General features: G+C 42.5%; 1 protein-coding gene across 8 annotated transcripts in view; it reads right to left on the reverse strand.

Annotated features, from left to right (window-relative positions):
* The window catches only part of LOC139220731 (sickle tail protein homolog), an 83,226-nt gene that overhangs the window by 42,849 nt on the left and 24,396 nt on the right, over nt 1-15,981 (reverse strand). For all 8 annotated transcript variants that reach the window (XM_070852554.1, XM_070852553.1, XM_070852556.1 and 5 more), the window contains exon 2: nt 319-605. In XM_070852554.1, the coding sequence (XP_070708655.1) occupies nt 319-605 (287 nt within the window). The remainder of the gene's footprint in view (nt 1-318; nt 606-15,981) is intronic.

Consider the following 15,981-nt stretch of genomic DNA (forward strand, 5'->3'; position numbering starts at 1 on the left):
GCAACATACAGACTTTTTAAAACAGGTTTCTATGTCAGGTTTAGACCTAAAAACATTACAAACCTCCTGCTGGAGATAAGGTGGATGAGTTTGCAGGCTGGGAAACCAAGACAAAATGTTGAAAGATGCTAAAAGCTCCTTAGAGCTGCAAAGTTCAGGAATTCTCTGCGTGTCATTTGATCAATTTTAAATATACTGAATAGTGCAGCTTTAAAATTGATTTACTGTTGTGTCTTCCATAAAATGAACAATACAACAGACTTATAATTCAGATCAAGCCTAAACAAATAACAACACTGCCTCTCTCCACCCACTGACCTGCTCTCGCAGCCTTTCCTGGTGGCCCATGATCGCTGAGGCATGATGGGGGTATTTCTGCTTCAGATGCTCCAGGAAGGCCTCCCTCTTCTTGTCCATGTCCGGCGGCTGCATAGCCAGGATCTCTCGGGAGCCGCGGGCCCCCCCTAACGTGTGCCTTCGAGGGACAGTGCGGCTGCCTTTGGCGTCCCCTCTTGAAGGGGCCGTCCCATTTGGGGAGGCCTGTCTGCGACTCACGTGCTGGGCGTCCTCTGGGGAGGTTACCTTCAGGTTGCTTTTGGTTTGTTCTGAGGGGACAGAGGGGACACAGAGACAAGGGGTCAACGTGTGCTGTGCTGATGTTTTGACATCAACAACAAGTGCGTGAGCGCATGTTATATTTCCACAGGTCATGAATAGGGCAGGTTATGGCAAATTCAACCACCCGAGATCTAAAAGTTTGCCAAAATGGAAGAAATTATGGCCGTAAGCTCTTTTCTGCTGCTATGACACGGTCCATGTGAGAAAGTGCAGGAAAGAGAAAACTGACTGACTTCATATGTAAAAAGATGTTAATATTCTCTCCAGAAGCAACGCTGAAATAAACATTGTCTGATGTGCAGTCAGTCCACTTCATTACATATTCATGCTGCTTTATATTTCAGCAGTATATTCACAATTTAGTATGACAGACAGAATATTGGTGTTGAAAACACTGAATTGAAACAGATGTTCAGGCTTCTTCCCTTTTAAAAGAAGCCATGGATATCCATTACTATGAGGAGACACAAATGGAGGAACTTGGCGATGATATCCATCTGTTGATACATCCAGAGCCTTGCTAAATTCATTCACTGATTCCAAAATATTTGGAGGAAATGTGATTTTTTTCTATTTTTGATGATTGTGTGACACAGCTGTGCTCCACTGAACACCATAGATGTCTAATTTGCTTTTGAAAACATACTTTTTAAGAAGGCTTGATCCGCACGACATACCACAATGGGCATTTTCGCCGTTTTATCACATATGAAAATACTTTTTACAACAAAAAAATCTGACATTTAAATTGAATACTTCACTTCAGGGCAGAATGGAGAAAAAATAAACTCCTTAGGCACATAAACATCTTTGCACTCTGTTATCTTGTCATGAATCAATCAGGGCCTGGGGAATACAATTATAATCCACCAATCTGAAAGCTATCCCATGAGATTCTGCAAGAGTCTGCAAGAAGAGAAGAGAAGAGAAGAGAAGAGAAGAGAAGAGAAGAAAACATGGATGGCACCAAAGGAAGAGAGCTGCTTGAGTGTGAAAACAGAGGGGAAAGAAGCAATAAAGCAAGCTGATCTGCTGCCTTGTTTTCTAGACGGGCAGGTAGAGCTATAATGTGTATCTTTCAGAGGGTAATGGTGGAAAATAAAGGACCTCTTACAGAGTTCAGCTCTTCAACAGTTGGCAGAGGATATTTCAAGTGATTTGCCACTATTTTGTGGGTGGTTTAATATGGCTTTTCTTTGAACGCTTAAGAGCAAGCTGTGAGCTACAGATGAAAAAAGGAATTTTGTGTTTCAAGATAGCTTCATTAGAACTTCGGGAGCAACTGGGAGCAGAAACTTCTATTTGTTTTCCTGCATCATGATATTTCCTTCCACTGAATTTCTTTCTTTCAATCCTCAGTTTGTCTGCTTTGTCTCCACCTGTATCTTTTGAAGAAAATACAAAAACCGCTTTAATCAATGAGCATAAAAAGCAGGCATAATTTCTCAGAGATACTATGAGACGGTGCGTCATGATCAAACCCCATCACCAGCACCATCAGCCCAAACCCCCACCCTGCTCAAGTTCAGAGCCGCGGTAGTCTCATGTACTTCCAATCCTATTTTTAACTCCCAAACACTGTTCCCCCACTGCTAACCAAATTACACTCAGCAGACAGAACAGATTCAAGCCTCCAAAGGATCTGAATTCATTTGCGGGTGGCATGTCAGAAAGCTCATTACCTTCCCCAAGTGAACAATCTTTGTCTTCATCTGCTATTTCCTCTTCCATTGCACTTTAGGACCAACACACGCACAGTGACGGTGAAAGAGTGAGCCTGGGAGAATCGGCTGACTGCTTGCTTAGAGATTCCAGACGTAGCTCACGTGGAAAAGGGGGCTTGAGATAGGCCCTGCCCCACAGCCCCAGGATAGACTGGTGGGGATTTAGAAAGTCAACTGCATTCCAGGACGCAGAGCGACTAGCCCCTCACCCTCAGGCTAAAAGCCCCTCTTCTAACTTGGAGTGGTTACAGACTGAATGTAAATGTGTGAGCGATAGACAGAGAGTATAAAGAGCATTATAGCAGAAGAAACTGACAAGAAACATTCTCTGCTCTTAAAACTGGACCCTCATAATACCAGGTGTCAGTCATACTGTCTGACACACACACACACGTATATACACACACACATATACACACGGTCTGTTCTTTATCAGCACTTCGTCTGCAAGCTGTCTCTTGTTTAGCTCTCTGTCCCTGCAGAGGGGCCCACCAGACGCCAGCACGCATCCAAATGTGTCATAACCTACTTCTGAGCCACATCCAAACTGCTCTCAGCGCATGGCAGCCAGCTAATATGTGATCGAGTTATCTGATCAACACGACGGACTAAGACAAGCGTCAGTCCTCAAGGCAGCGTTGTTTCCAATTAGGAATCTCGCAGGAGACACGACAGTCGCTGTGTTTGCTCGTTCTATGGGGTTTGTGAAAAGCAACACTGTCTTGTTTGCCTGACAGTCAGCAAACAAGCTCGCTGGGTTCATATATTGTGCAAACATGTCAGTATGTACAAGACAATAGTAGAAATACCTGTTTATGTAAAGGAGGAAGGGGTGGGGGTGGGGGGTGGACTGCGATTCTGCATGAGACCATTTCTTTGCAGCTGCTGATGTAAGTGACCTGATCCAAATGAGCAAGAAGAAGGTGCAAACTGACATACCTTAACAGGAAAACGTGAGGGGATCAATGGCCTAGTTTGTGGGCCATGTAATTGAAAGTGGTGGGGTGAGCGCATGAACAAACACACTGCAGCAGCTGACGATTAATGTCTAACATATGGAGACAAGTCTGCGTCCACCCACTTTCTGTCTGCTTTCACCCGCTCACATGCTCAGGCACTTGGCCGCAATGGGCAGACGGTAAGCAGGCCAATAGACAGGGATCATGCCATTTCATTATACTGTGGAACACGGTTAGCCTCATGCTATGCTAATACTATTTACAAAGTTATACATAATTAATTCCAAGAGTTATTTTGTGAAGAAATGTATTTTTTTCTAACAAACTTTAGCTGCCTTGTCTACTTCTGCATGAATTAGTGATTTCCTGTGTTTCCCAGATATGTGTGCAACAACCCCAGAAAACAGGCTTGAATCTGAGCAGATGGTGAGAGCCACAGCTAATGCATAGTAAAAATTATTTTTGATTCATTTCTGATATTGTTTCTTGTATACTTGCTGAAAACAGGCAAAACAGAGTCCAGAAACAAGAACTCAGTTAACCTTAAACTTCAGCAGAATCTGCATGCTGTAAAACGTGACGGTTCTTTGAAAATATCTATTACTGCTTGTCATATTGACTGATATACACCAACCAAATGAGCCCAAAGTCACCAATAACTATTTTTTATTGTTGAATTTTTCTGCCCCGCCCTACAACTATCCTTAAATATTTGATGACGTTTCAGTGGAAAAGGCATTTGACACAAGGCAAACATAAAATGTGATAATGGTTCGGGGGTTATTACTTTGGCTCGAACATGTCCATTAAATATTGTACAATATATAAAAGCCGAAAGTCGACTCCAAGAGTCTTAAAATGGTCTGAAATTCTGAAATCTTTAGTTTTCATCTTAGCTATTGTAGTTGGTAAGTGGTTCTGTGTCAAAACCCATCTGTCCTGACAACAACACATACATCATCACAGCTAACCAACAGGTCAGCTGTTGCCAGTCCAAAGTCATAATTCAGGCAGCTCTTCCAAACCAAAAATTACATCCTGTGGTCTGCAACAACCTGCCTCCCTGCACTTTTACTGTCAGCATTCCAGGCCAAGAAATGACTTCCTTCTTGCAGAATGTCTCAAGGGATCTGCAAGTGAATTGTTTCTCGCTCCAATAGCTCAAGTATGTCGCTCCCTCTTTCACAGCTGCCAGTGTTGAGTAAATGATGGTTCTCTTAGTTGAAAGACAACATGAAACACTTGCCTATGAACACCCAGGTCTTATGAGGAACAGGGCCTCCTGCTGTTTGTAGTTACTTTCTGGTTGTCACTTATTTATGGAGGAATGTACCCCAGTGTGCACTCCCACTCTCCCCCACTATTACTGTCCCATAACTATGCAGTAATATACAATGCCCTGTTGTGTGCAGTAAAAGCAGGGCTCACATAGCAATAGCCTGAAGCCATGCACAGTGTGTACACATGGCAGCACTGGCCCACTGTTGAGTCTCTGACAGTATTTTCACTATGTTAACGTTATCGGAGTCTGGATATCAGATGATCCTTTCATGTGGAACTGAGCCTAGTGCACAAAAAGGATCTTATTGGAATATGATTAGAATAAATCAAGCTTCCATTACACTGCAATAACATCCGATTTAACAAGTCATTTGGACTATTAGTGAGTCTTAGAATCTTGTTTGGAAAATGCTGCCAGTGGGCCGAAATAATAAAGACCATTATAAGATTGTTAGCCATGCTAGTGAAGTGACTCATGGGATGTCGGACAGGTGGTCTTACAGTTTGGTACAGGCTGAAACATCTTCACAAATATTGAATTGCGGTCAGACACAATGAATCATTATTAACTTTTGTGATCCTTGACCAAATTTGGGTTGAGATTTATGGTTTTGAATGAAATGTCTTGTACTTTACGGATGGGTTGCAGAGGTGGAAAGGTGAAACAATCTAATCTAATAAAAGATAAATTTTGAGAGCCGAAACTAGAATAATGGCTGGCAAAAAAACAAACACATTTTCCAACTCCTCTGCATCATGTGCTTAAACAATCTTTGTTTTCCCATCAGTCACCCTTCCTGCGTCAGACAGAGACCACCTGATTCTGTGCCCTTTACTTTCTTCCGCCTAGCGCTGCACACTGACCCTGCCGAACTCCAGTTGAAGGCTAACTTGTGAGAGTCTGTGGAGGTGACCTGCTCAAAGCCCACAGAAAAAGAAGCCGATTTCTTCACCGACTTGTCACTGATTGCTGATCCGACAGATAAGCTCTTTCCGCGCAGGTAACTGACACCGGAGTTTGAAATTGCCCCTGCAATGCAGCCCAGCCACATTTTTCACACCAAACACACACGCACGCACACACACACACACAAACAGAGACATTCATGTCCTCACACTCACCTGCAGGAAATATCTGACTTCCTGTCTGGGTATCTGTTTCACTCTTTGCATGTTCAAGCCATAAAAACTACAATTTTCAGGCATGTCAACACTTTCGAATTTTGCACACAATGGGAAAAACAGGCCTTGTGTGAAAGTGATTCCTTACAAAGAGAAAGGGGGGAAATAGAAGCCTTTCATAAATCTAAGGGATTTCACTTCTAGTTAAGCCTAAGGCCGGCTGCCAAAGATAATTGTCCACATATGAAATCCACCAATCAGAGGGACCATTGTGAATGGGGCGACCTTTACCCCCATGTCCTTCGCTCCAATAGGCTGTGGATCAATGCTGCTTTGTTTTGATTTGGGAGGCTGATTATATGAGTTTCAGGTCAGAATGTCACAATTCCTGGAGGACAGCAGGTTGTTATGATCCATTTTTATGTCGTCTTAGCACAGATCTGGCCTTAATCAATTCAATGTGGTTTTAAGGTTTCAGATCATTCAAAAATATGCATAGTTTTCACATGCACCCATACTTGCTTCTTTCTATACGTGCTTTTTCTTTTCTGTTCATCTACTTTATTCCTTTGATTAAGCCTTCACCTCCTTCTCCTCTCTGCGTGTTTGTGTGACCCATTAATTCAAGAGCGAAGTCCACAATGCTTGAGCGTATTGTGAGAGCATTCACCCTTAGCCGTGTTGTCCATTCCTGGACACTGGCACTGTCACACTGTAAACTACAACCAACAGTTATTATTGTTTCTCAACTGTCTCCTCTCTAGCTGTCCTTCCCATTAAAACATGCAGCTGTCCACTCCTTCAGGATTACAACATCATGAAATAATACATGAATTCTAAATATGAAGCTGACAAATAAAATCTCATTAGTGGCTTAAAAAAAGAAATGTTGGTATTTCCGATGTCAGATTCCTCTCCTGAAACTTTTGACTCCTCAGCACACGATTGTGTTCTCCTCTTCCTCTCCTCATATTTTTGCATCACTTCCTCTATACTATCTCTCTGTTTATTATTTCCTATCTGTTCTCTCAAATATTTCTCGACTAATGAAGCTTCCTCCTTCTGCCGTGCCACTGTTAATGATGTTGCCCCCCACCCTGTTAGCTAAGACCACCATAACATCTGTCTCAGTTCAGACTTGAAGACACCCAGAGCTCTGTGGTACATACGCTGATTGCACTGCGCCTTCCAATTAAGATACATGTGTGTATGCGTAGATATGTACAGTAAGAATGTGTGTGTGTGTGTGGTCAGATACACAAGCCTGTCCAGACTTTCTGCTCTGGTGAAGCCTTATAAACAAACAGGGCTGCCAACCTGACAGGCAGTCAGCCAAAAGAAGTTACAGGCATGTGGTCTAGCTTGTGAGAGTGGGCGTCAGCGCTGGGAATAGTTGCGGGGGTGGAGTGTGCGCATGTGATATCACAACAGCTACGGAGCAGCAGAGAATCTGACAGCTTAACACTGCAAAACAAAGGTTAAATACATATTTATCACACAGGAGACTATCAGCATATTCAAGAGAGGCTCTTTCCTGTAGCCAGGCTCAATAAGGCATGGCAAATTGATTTTACTGCTGCTTTACCTCCAAGTGGAGTTGCTTACCCTGAGTGGGTGACACTTGTAGATCTTTAACTGAAGTGATACGTCTCTTACTGAATGGAATACAACTTTGATGAAGTTTAACTGAGTCTTCGGAACAAGCAGGAACTTTGAATAAGTGTAAAAGTAGGTAAGACTTAAATCCTGGGTAAAATCCCTATTCAGGTATCTGAAAATCAATCATTTTGCCCTGTCTTCTCTTTCCCTTCTTTGTCCTCCTGCCGTTGCAAGACAAATAAAGCAAACAAGAGGAGGAGTGTTGAGAGAGGTGCCGCTGGCAGAACTGGCTTGTTAGTTCTGATACTTCCCTCTAAAACAGCTGGAGGACAACTCAAACAAACAACTTTGTTTATTGGCCTGCTCCACTCATCAGCACAGACACCTTATCTGTCTTCCACCCCTCTCTGACACACATCAACACCGAATCAATACAAAACAAATAACCAGCTATTGCCTCCTCTGAACTAAATAAATTGTTGCTTCTTTTGAGATGCACTGCATTTTCCTCGCACCAGGGGGGGCTGTCGAACACATACCAGGCATGTTGTTCCATGATCAGGAGAAAATCATAGTTTATGTGAGTGTGGAAGAGAAAATAAGAGGAAGATAGTGTGTTTGTGTGCCTCCTCAATCCTTCAAAAAGGAAATAAGCTCCAGAATATTTCCCTTGTCATTTATTAACTGAGACACTAAGTGCTGCTTAATGAAGCGTCGTGTTTGTTAGTGTGCCTCCGTGTGCAATTATGTGTGTGTGTGCACACAAGTGCATATGTGTTTGCCAGTAAGCCCCAGCAGTGTGTACACTTCATTAACTCGTGGCCAGAGTAGGTGTAAGTCAACCTAGCCACCGGCTCAGATGTCTGCTGGTCTCCCGTGACAACCATCCCTAGGCCAACAGTGAGGCCGGTGACGTCCTGAGGGAGTAGGGGGGGGATGGGGGGATACAGAGAACAGCTGCAGCTGGGAGGAGGACATCGACCCAAGAGCCACAGAGAAGGAATTTGCTACCTCTTCTCCCCCGCCAAAGAAAAACCTTTTCTTTGGAAGCAGACTCACTCCAGTTTGACCACTGCAACCTCCTGAGGCCCAGAATCTCCTGAGGAGATTCAGCCTGACTGGATCTCCCAGGATAAAACACATGAGTGCACTGGGCTAGAAAATATTTCACTGCAGTTAATTTAATCACACCAAATCCCGAGTGTGTGTGACTCATCTGTTTAACTGCCTATGAAGTGTAACTAGGGCTGGGTATCATTTGATAGTAGTGCTGATATGAAGTGTGAGTTTTTCAGTACCAAATGATAATTTTTGCCAGACCAGTGACTGTAATGGCAGTTTTATATCATATTTATTCTAATCTCAAAAGGATGGAAATACCTTGAATATAAAATTGCAAAAAATATATATATTAGAATTGCCACTCTGCAACACAGAATACAGCCTCCAGTATAAAATATTATTCAATTAATTCAACTATAAAGTTGAATCAGTATGTCTCTGAAACCGTTTCAACTGGACATTATCACGTTCATGCAGGGCTGTTGTGTGTATGTAGACTTCCATAGTTAAAAACTAAACTAGCTTTTTTCCCTTTCTTTTGGGGAGAACTGATCCTTTACGTCTGTAGCTCCATAGGACTCCATCATTTCTCTGCTGAACTCTGGCCATGTGATGATAATTTCACTGTGGACACAGAGTGCTTTCAGACTTTTACTGCAGACTGTCCATCAGCCTGCAGAATGTTGCCCAAGTATTGCAACAGCAACTGCACAGAGTGAGAAAAAGTTGAATTCTTCGGCCTCTCTCAAACTGTGCGCTTGTTGATAAGATATTTCTTATCTGTTTTGGCACGTTTTCTGCATCAACAACTACAAAACAAGTGCACACAGCAGAAATGCACTCCAACATACATAAAAACCACACACACAGGAACATAAGTACAGGCCCATATACGTATATGATACATGGCTTATTTTGCACAAACAGGCTTAAGACCTTTGGGGAGGCACCTGCTTTTCCTGTCTGATGATAATTAGATGGAGAAAGACAAATATTAAGACAGATGTATATGATAATGACACACTGGAAATATCACAGCAAAGTCCTAGGCAAATTAAAGCAACTTTAGTCCTCTTTGCTGCAGCGAGTTAACTATGCGTTCAGCCTGCACATGGCTCCTATTTAAATATGTCTTTCAATATGCCTGCTCTCTCACAAGTTTATTAAAAAGTGATTGCGCTGCAATTGACTCTCTTCATAGTGATAAGCAGCTTAGGGCCCAGACTTTGCCAGCCAGTCAATCATGTGTTCCTCACTTTTCCCTCTGCACTGCGTATCTCTTCCTCTCCCTCCCTCTTTCTCCGCATGCTAGCACAGCGTAACCAGTGTAAAGTCAAGGCTTATTGCTACCCAGCTGCTCAGGAATGCAACGAAAAATAAATGTGTTACAAAATCAACTAGTACCAAATCAGCGCTTGTCACACAATGATAAATTCACTGTATGACATTAGGCTTGAGGATAAAGGGGTACTATTTTAAAATGTACTGCTCAAATACCAAAACTATTTACATTACATTATATTCTCCAAGTACACAAAGTGTTTAAATCTACATGTGTGTTAGGGAGCCCATGAAGGTGAGTGGCTCTGTCCTGTTTTGGAGAGGTGAGTGCTGCCGGAGCTGATAAGTGAGGCAGGTGGTGAAGGGATGTGAAATAGGCCCTGTGGAGGGGGAGCCACTCTGAGAACACCAGTGCCTCTGTCCCGGTCTTTATCTGTGAAACCTGCTGTGTGCTGTCTGTGTGTGTATGGCTGTATGTCCTGGTGTGGATATGTGTGGGTCACTGAGTGGACTGCATCCAAGCTTAAGGCTCAGTGGAGTAGAAGGGGCTGGAAGGTTTTGCGAATGTGGACCAGCTTGGCCAGACCTATTCAGAGGGAGGGAGAAAATGCCTTAATGCATTAAATGTGCATAAACTGAAACAGTCTCGGCCAATTGCACTCTTTCCCCTGAATACTCTGTGTAGAAAATCGGAATGTTAATGATCTGCAATTCTCTTAAAACACAAAAGAACAGGGTGTGTAAATATTTTAAAGAACAGTAAGAAGAGATTCCTTGGTGGATTCACAAGAATGCAGGTGATCAACTTGAGAGGAAGTGAGGAAAGAAACAACACGAGCTTTATTATAGTGTGGTGCAGCAACGGAAATGTTGCAGCTTTCCCATGAGAGAGGAGGAGAAAAAGTGAGCGCTAGCAGAGTTTAATAGTTCCACCACAGTGGGGCCATAATGCACAGCCAGGCAGGGATCAGGTCACAGGGTGGACGGATTGCAGAGGAGGCTCTAAGTGGGTACAATGCTACCTGCATAGCAGTGCCAATGAATGATTTCACTCAATATGTAAAGGTAACTGTTACCTGGCATCATATTGCCTACTAGTTATATTGGCCTCTGTACTGTCATTTTCTGCAACAAATGTGAAAAATCTTATATTAGAGACCTAATTTAACACCTAAAATGCTCAACTCCTCCTCCTTTCAGCACAGCAGACTCATTTAATGGCCTTCACTCTAAAAATGTATGAGGAGATGCAACAGGTAAGGCAATTCTTATTATGGAGACATCTAAAGCCCAAACTGAATCTGTCTTAATCAATCTTTTTACATAGACGATGGATCAAATGATTGCATTCAAAAAAAGTCACTTGTACTGACAAACCCGCAGAGAACTGTCATCAGGCCCAACAGTTTGGATCATTTTCACAACTCTCATGAGCGCTGTTTCCAGATGCAGCAGACAGCTGCTAGCAACGATCTGTGGAACATGGAGCAGCATTTAGCAGCCAAAGAAACAAATATGTCCCTCAGGATTTGGTGGAGACCAAAACAGAGCTATAGGGAGAGTGTAAATTGTACTTACATTTGCTAGGTGGCCATATTGCTCAGTGTCTGCTGGATATAAGCATCATGAAAAAATGGAATTGAACAATTTGTTTGTAATTTTTACATTATTCTGGGAAAATGAGAACAGTTAAATGTTTAGAATTTGACGGATAACCAAAAAATATGTTTCAAACAGGTGGTTGTCTAAACTGAATGTCACATTTGTCTACATTTGTGAATGTGTCCATTAACAGCTATGTGCCCATCTATAATAAATGTCTACTCGCTAACTCCGGCTTAATTTCTCCAAATAAGGAGAATACAGAACATTTGGTCAAAGTATGCTTGGTATAAGGTCACAAGTATATTGCATAACAGTACATTATGCATGTAGGGCACTGATAAGTTAGCTGTGGAAAGTGATGAAAAAGGTCACTGTTACAGACCTTAAAGACAACAGTCAAAATGAATTTAAAGTGTCCCACTGACATGGCCTCCTTAGCTTGAAATGGACTGCATGTTCCGTAACAAACACGGTAAAGTAGAAACTGTTCTATTCATGTGGACAGACACAAAGCAGTTCCTTCATATGTTATTAAGTTAGTTAAATGCTAATTCCCTTAGGGCTATATTTACATGGCTCTCTCCTGTTTGGGAGAGTCAGCTCCACTTACCCCTTGCTCTGTGGCAGAGGCAGGAACAGATCTGAAATATATTTGTTTTAACACAAGTCTAAAAATAACCTCAAGGAAACGCACTCAAGACACAAAGGCTCCATGATTTGAGAGGAGGAAAAGACATTTTCAGAGATCCTACTATTGCAGCCTCAGGAGCTGGCCAGACTCTACCGGCCCTGAGTTTTCTGATTGGTTATTAATGACATCATCCCTAGGGCCAGCGCCCCCTCCCAGCCCGGCAATGTCATCAGTGCTGAAGCATCTCAGTGATGTAATGCAGGGAGGGCCATGACAAACGCTCAAGTAGATCCCCTTCTTTCTTCTCATGCCTTCCTCTCTTTTCTCCTCCTGTTTTTTCACTCCCATTCCTCTCTCCATCTCCATCTCTTCGTTACGCCCTTTCCGCTCATCAGCTGCATCCAGATAAAAATCTCCTCCCACCTATTTATTAGCGCTCAAATACAGGGCACACAGATTTGCAGTTAAGCCCAGAGCTATTAAGAGCTTTTAAATGGCTACTAAAAAGACAAGGAGAAATAACAGAAGAAGAACATTTACATTTCCTAATCCTGTCTGTGTCCTGCAGCTGTAATTAAAATATGGATCAGAGATCATGTCTGGGTTTTTTTTCCCACAAGGTGTGACAACCCAGGTGAGCATGACATCATTAAATTGTAATTATAACTGCTCTGGATAAAGACCACCAGCTCTGTTCTTTACACTTAGATATATACAACTACATGAGAGATTGTAATGGGATAGCTTTCGCCACAGACTCAGACCTCAGACTCACAAAAAGCAGCACGGCAAACATAAGTACACGCAAATGTGTGGTCCTAGAGTGTTATGTCAGTTTGTTCCCATTTGATTTAGTCAGACCATTTCATCTTTTTGGCTAGGCCTCCACATCTGTTTTTTAATCACAATTTGTGAGTGTGTGTGTGTGTGTGTGTGTGTGTGTGTGTGTGTGTGTGTGTGTACATACGTGTCCTGGGCAAACATCCAGAGCTCAAGCGGATTAGTGTGGGGACTCTACCCTGATCAAAGCAGCACAGAATCCAGCTTACTGGAACATACTGTGTAACACATAACTCCCATGGAAATGATACTGTGCACGGTGACAACCCATAGACTAGGGACTGCAGTGCCCTTAAAAGGGAACAATTTCAGAAATCTTGTACATCCCTCTTATCGTCTAGACAAATGGAAATCAGAAAACTGACACTCAAACTAAGTGCTGTCATCAAGTGTGAAGCAGGCAGCTGCTCCATAGAGACCGGACTGCTTAATAGTCCAAAGAGAATCTATTGGTTGTTTCTGGAAGAGCACCAAAGAGAGATTTCCCCTTATTATCTTAATGATACAGATACATTTTTTGGTTCAGAGTTTACAACAACACATCACAACACAAAATGAATCAGAATAAAGCAAAATTCAAACATTCCTTGAGTCTAAAGAGCCGAACTCATTTCAATTGCACATCATAAAGAGGAAAAAAATGTAAAACAGTGGGTTTGTAGACTCAAGAATTAATGTCCAGGAATTTGCTTTTCTGGCTGTGTAGGTTTAACTGTGGGTAGGTAGAAGGCTTAACTATATTTTGATGGTCATTTTTCAAAGACAATTTGCAGTTTAGCAAATTCGTTGTAGTTTAAAATAGTCCTTCATTACAACCCTGCTTTCCAGTGATTTGTACTCAGTCCTGCTGCACATTTGAAGAAAAAAATCAAGTTTGCAGAGCTGTCACGATTATTGGTCGACTCTAATTGGGGCATGCTGATAACAAGTAAGACATGTATTATGGATGCACTCCCAGTAAATTCAGATTGAGATAGTGAATGTAATTAAGTCATTCTCCAGCTCCACAGAGAGTCCTCCATCAAACTGTCTGAGCTTGACTGAGAGACCAAATGGGATGTGTCTGAGTCTAATAATAAAAGGCCTCCTCAACCATGGCTGGGATCTGTCCGCCTGAGCAGATTCTGAGCAGGATTTGGCTAAATTCATCGAAGGCTTTAACAGAGGGTAATATGAAGTGATATCTTAATATGTGAACAAGACATGCAAGGCACAGTCCTCCTTTTGAGAGGCTTGTTGTACGATTGGCAGTCCACTGGATGGACAGGCAGCATGCTACACTTCAACAGCTGCACGCGCACATACATACAGATAGCCGATACAGTACCCCATTCCTTCCTTTGGCTTCATTATGTACACAGTGAGATGGTTATTTTGTGATGCCTCTGTGGCTAACCACCGTCATCCACCACCTAATGGCTTTAGCATGTGCCTAGCAGCCCATTGGCTCCAGCGGTCTCAGATCTTGGAGAGCTGAAATGAAGCGGGGCATTGTTGTGCTGCTGCCGGGGAGGATATACACTCTTGGAAAGGAAAACCTGACGGGGAGGAAACTTCGAAACAAAGTGTTACGAAAAGGTGATAAAGGGCACAGGGGACGGAACTATGTGTTGCTGTGCGGGTGAATGTGTGTGTGTCGAGGGGCTGTTTCCCCTCTTCCTGCCATTATAAAAACTAATGGAAATGTTCGGAACTTCTTGGAATGTCCTGTGGCCTTGGATTTTAAGGTAGAAGCGGAGTGGGATCTTGGGGGAATGGAAACTCTAAGCGAACCAATTACTAGCCATAGCTTCCCCCCCCCGTTTATGGGAAATGTAATGATAGACTGGTAAACCTTATGACTGCCCCGTAACATAGATATTATCTGCAAAGACGAACTTTAAAATATAATGTTTCTCAACATTGCTTGTGAAGGAGCTTTCAGGCTAAAAACCCTGACGAGAACCCTGTCACTACTTGGCAGGCTAAAATGGAAAATACCTAAGGCTTATTATGATTTTCAGCTGTAAAGACGGCTGAAATATTATTGAAATATTCTCACACTGGGGAGATATTTTACTTTTATTAACATTGGCGATACCACTGAAACCTGTTCAGGGTACTGTGGTAAGGCAGAAAGGTAAAAGACTTACTACAACATTGAAAATGTCAGTTTTTACAAGATAGCTTTCATTACTCTGAGGGGAGCCTGGGGTGGAGTAGCTCACTGGCACAGGGGTGCAGTCTGGACTAGAACTGCTAGAGGTAAAAATAAAAAAAATCCAATTCTTTATTAACTGAAAAAGGTCTCATTCAAAGAGACTTGCATGATTGATTATTGCATCTGGAAATCTCTCACAGGCCTGTAATAAACCTGTCTAATGACTGGATGGGTTTGTGACTATTATTGCCTATGAAGCCACAGTCTAGCATATTCCGCTGTGTCACAGACCTCCACTGTTGAACAGAAACTGTCCAAGAACACATCCACACGCCACACCATTGCACTGGGTGACCGGGTTCCTCTATGATGGTGAACGTGGGCACTGTAGTTTTTGAGCCAACCCAACATACAGTACTACAATTACGAGCAAGCACACCAACTCCATGACCGCAAATAGTCCCCAACAAATACATCATTGACACCTGCAAATGGTCTGATAAAAACTACAGTGTCCCGCTGTTTTAGTAGATTATTTAGTCTATCAAATCTATATATTCATGGACGGTTTTAAAGATTTTCTTCTTCAGTAGGAATGAACAGGCATTGTGGGTAAGTCGTCAGAAACTAGTATTGCAGCCACAGAACTTCACTGCCACCAAATGTTGTATTGATCACGTTATCAACTGCAATGTGGATTTGTGTCACACTTGTATAATCCTGACTACTTACGTAAAGTCCTCGGAGTAAACAGACTTGATTCGGTGCCTCCACGTGTCCACACATAGTGTAAAAATAGCAACTCTCTCTCTATATCTGGTTTTATTTGATAGTCATTAAACGGCTCTGCTGGGCCTCTTTCCAGTATTTACATGGCGTAGTCTATTTATCAGTCAGAGCAGGAAGGATATCTTTAAACAAACCAAAACAGATCATGTAGAAGCAGAAGACAGGTTTCCTCAAAACTTCTAACTGCAGAGCTCAGGTAGCTGCTGTTCCTAGAATAGCCCGGCTTAACAAAAACATCCTGTGTGTCAGAGGCTTTACTGAATATTTTCAGAAATAGGAGTTTTATAATATCAGCCGTGGCTAAATGAGAGTGTATTGAGTTTGTCAGGC

This window comes from Pempheris klunzingeri, chromosome 21, assembly GCF_042242105.1.
Source record: "Pempheris klunzingeri isolate RE-2024b chromosome 21, fPemKlu1.hap1, whole genome shotgun sequence".
NCBI classification, from domain to species: Eukaryota; Metazoa; Chordata; class Actinopteri; order Acropomatiformes; family Pempheridae; genus Pempheris; species Pempheris klunzingeri.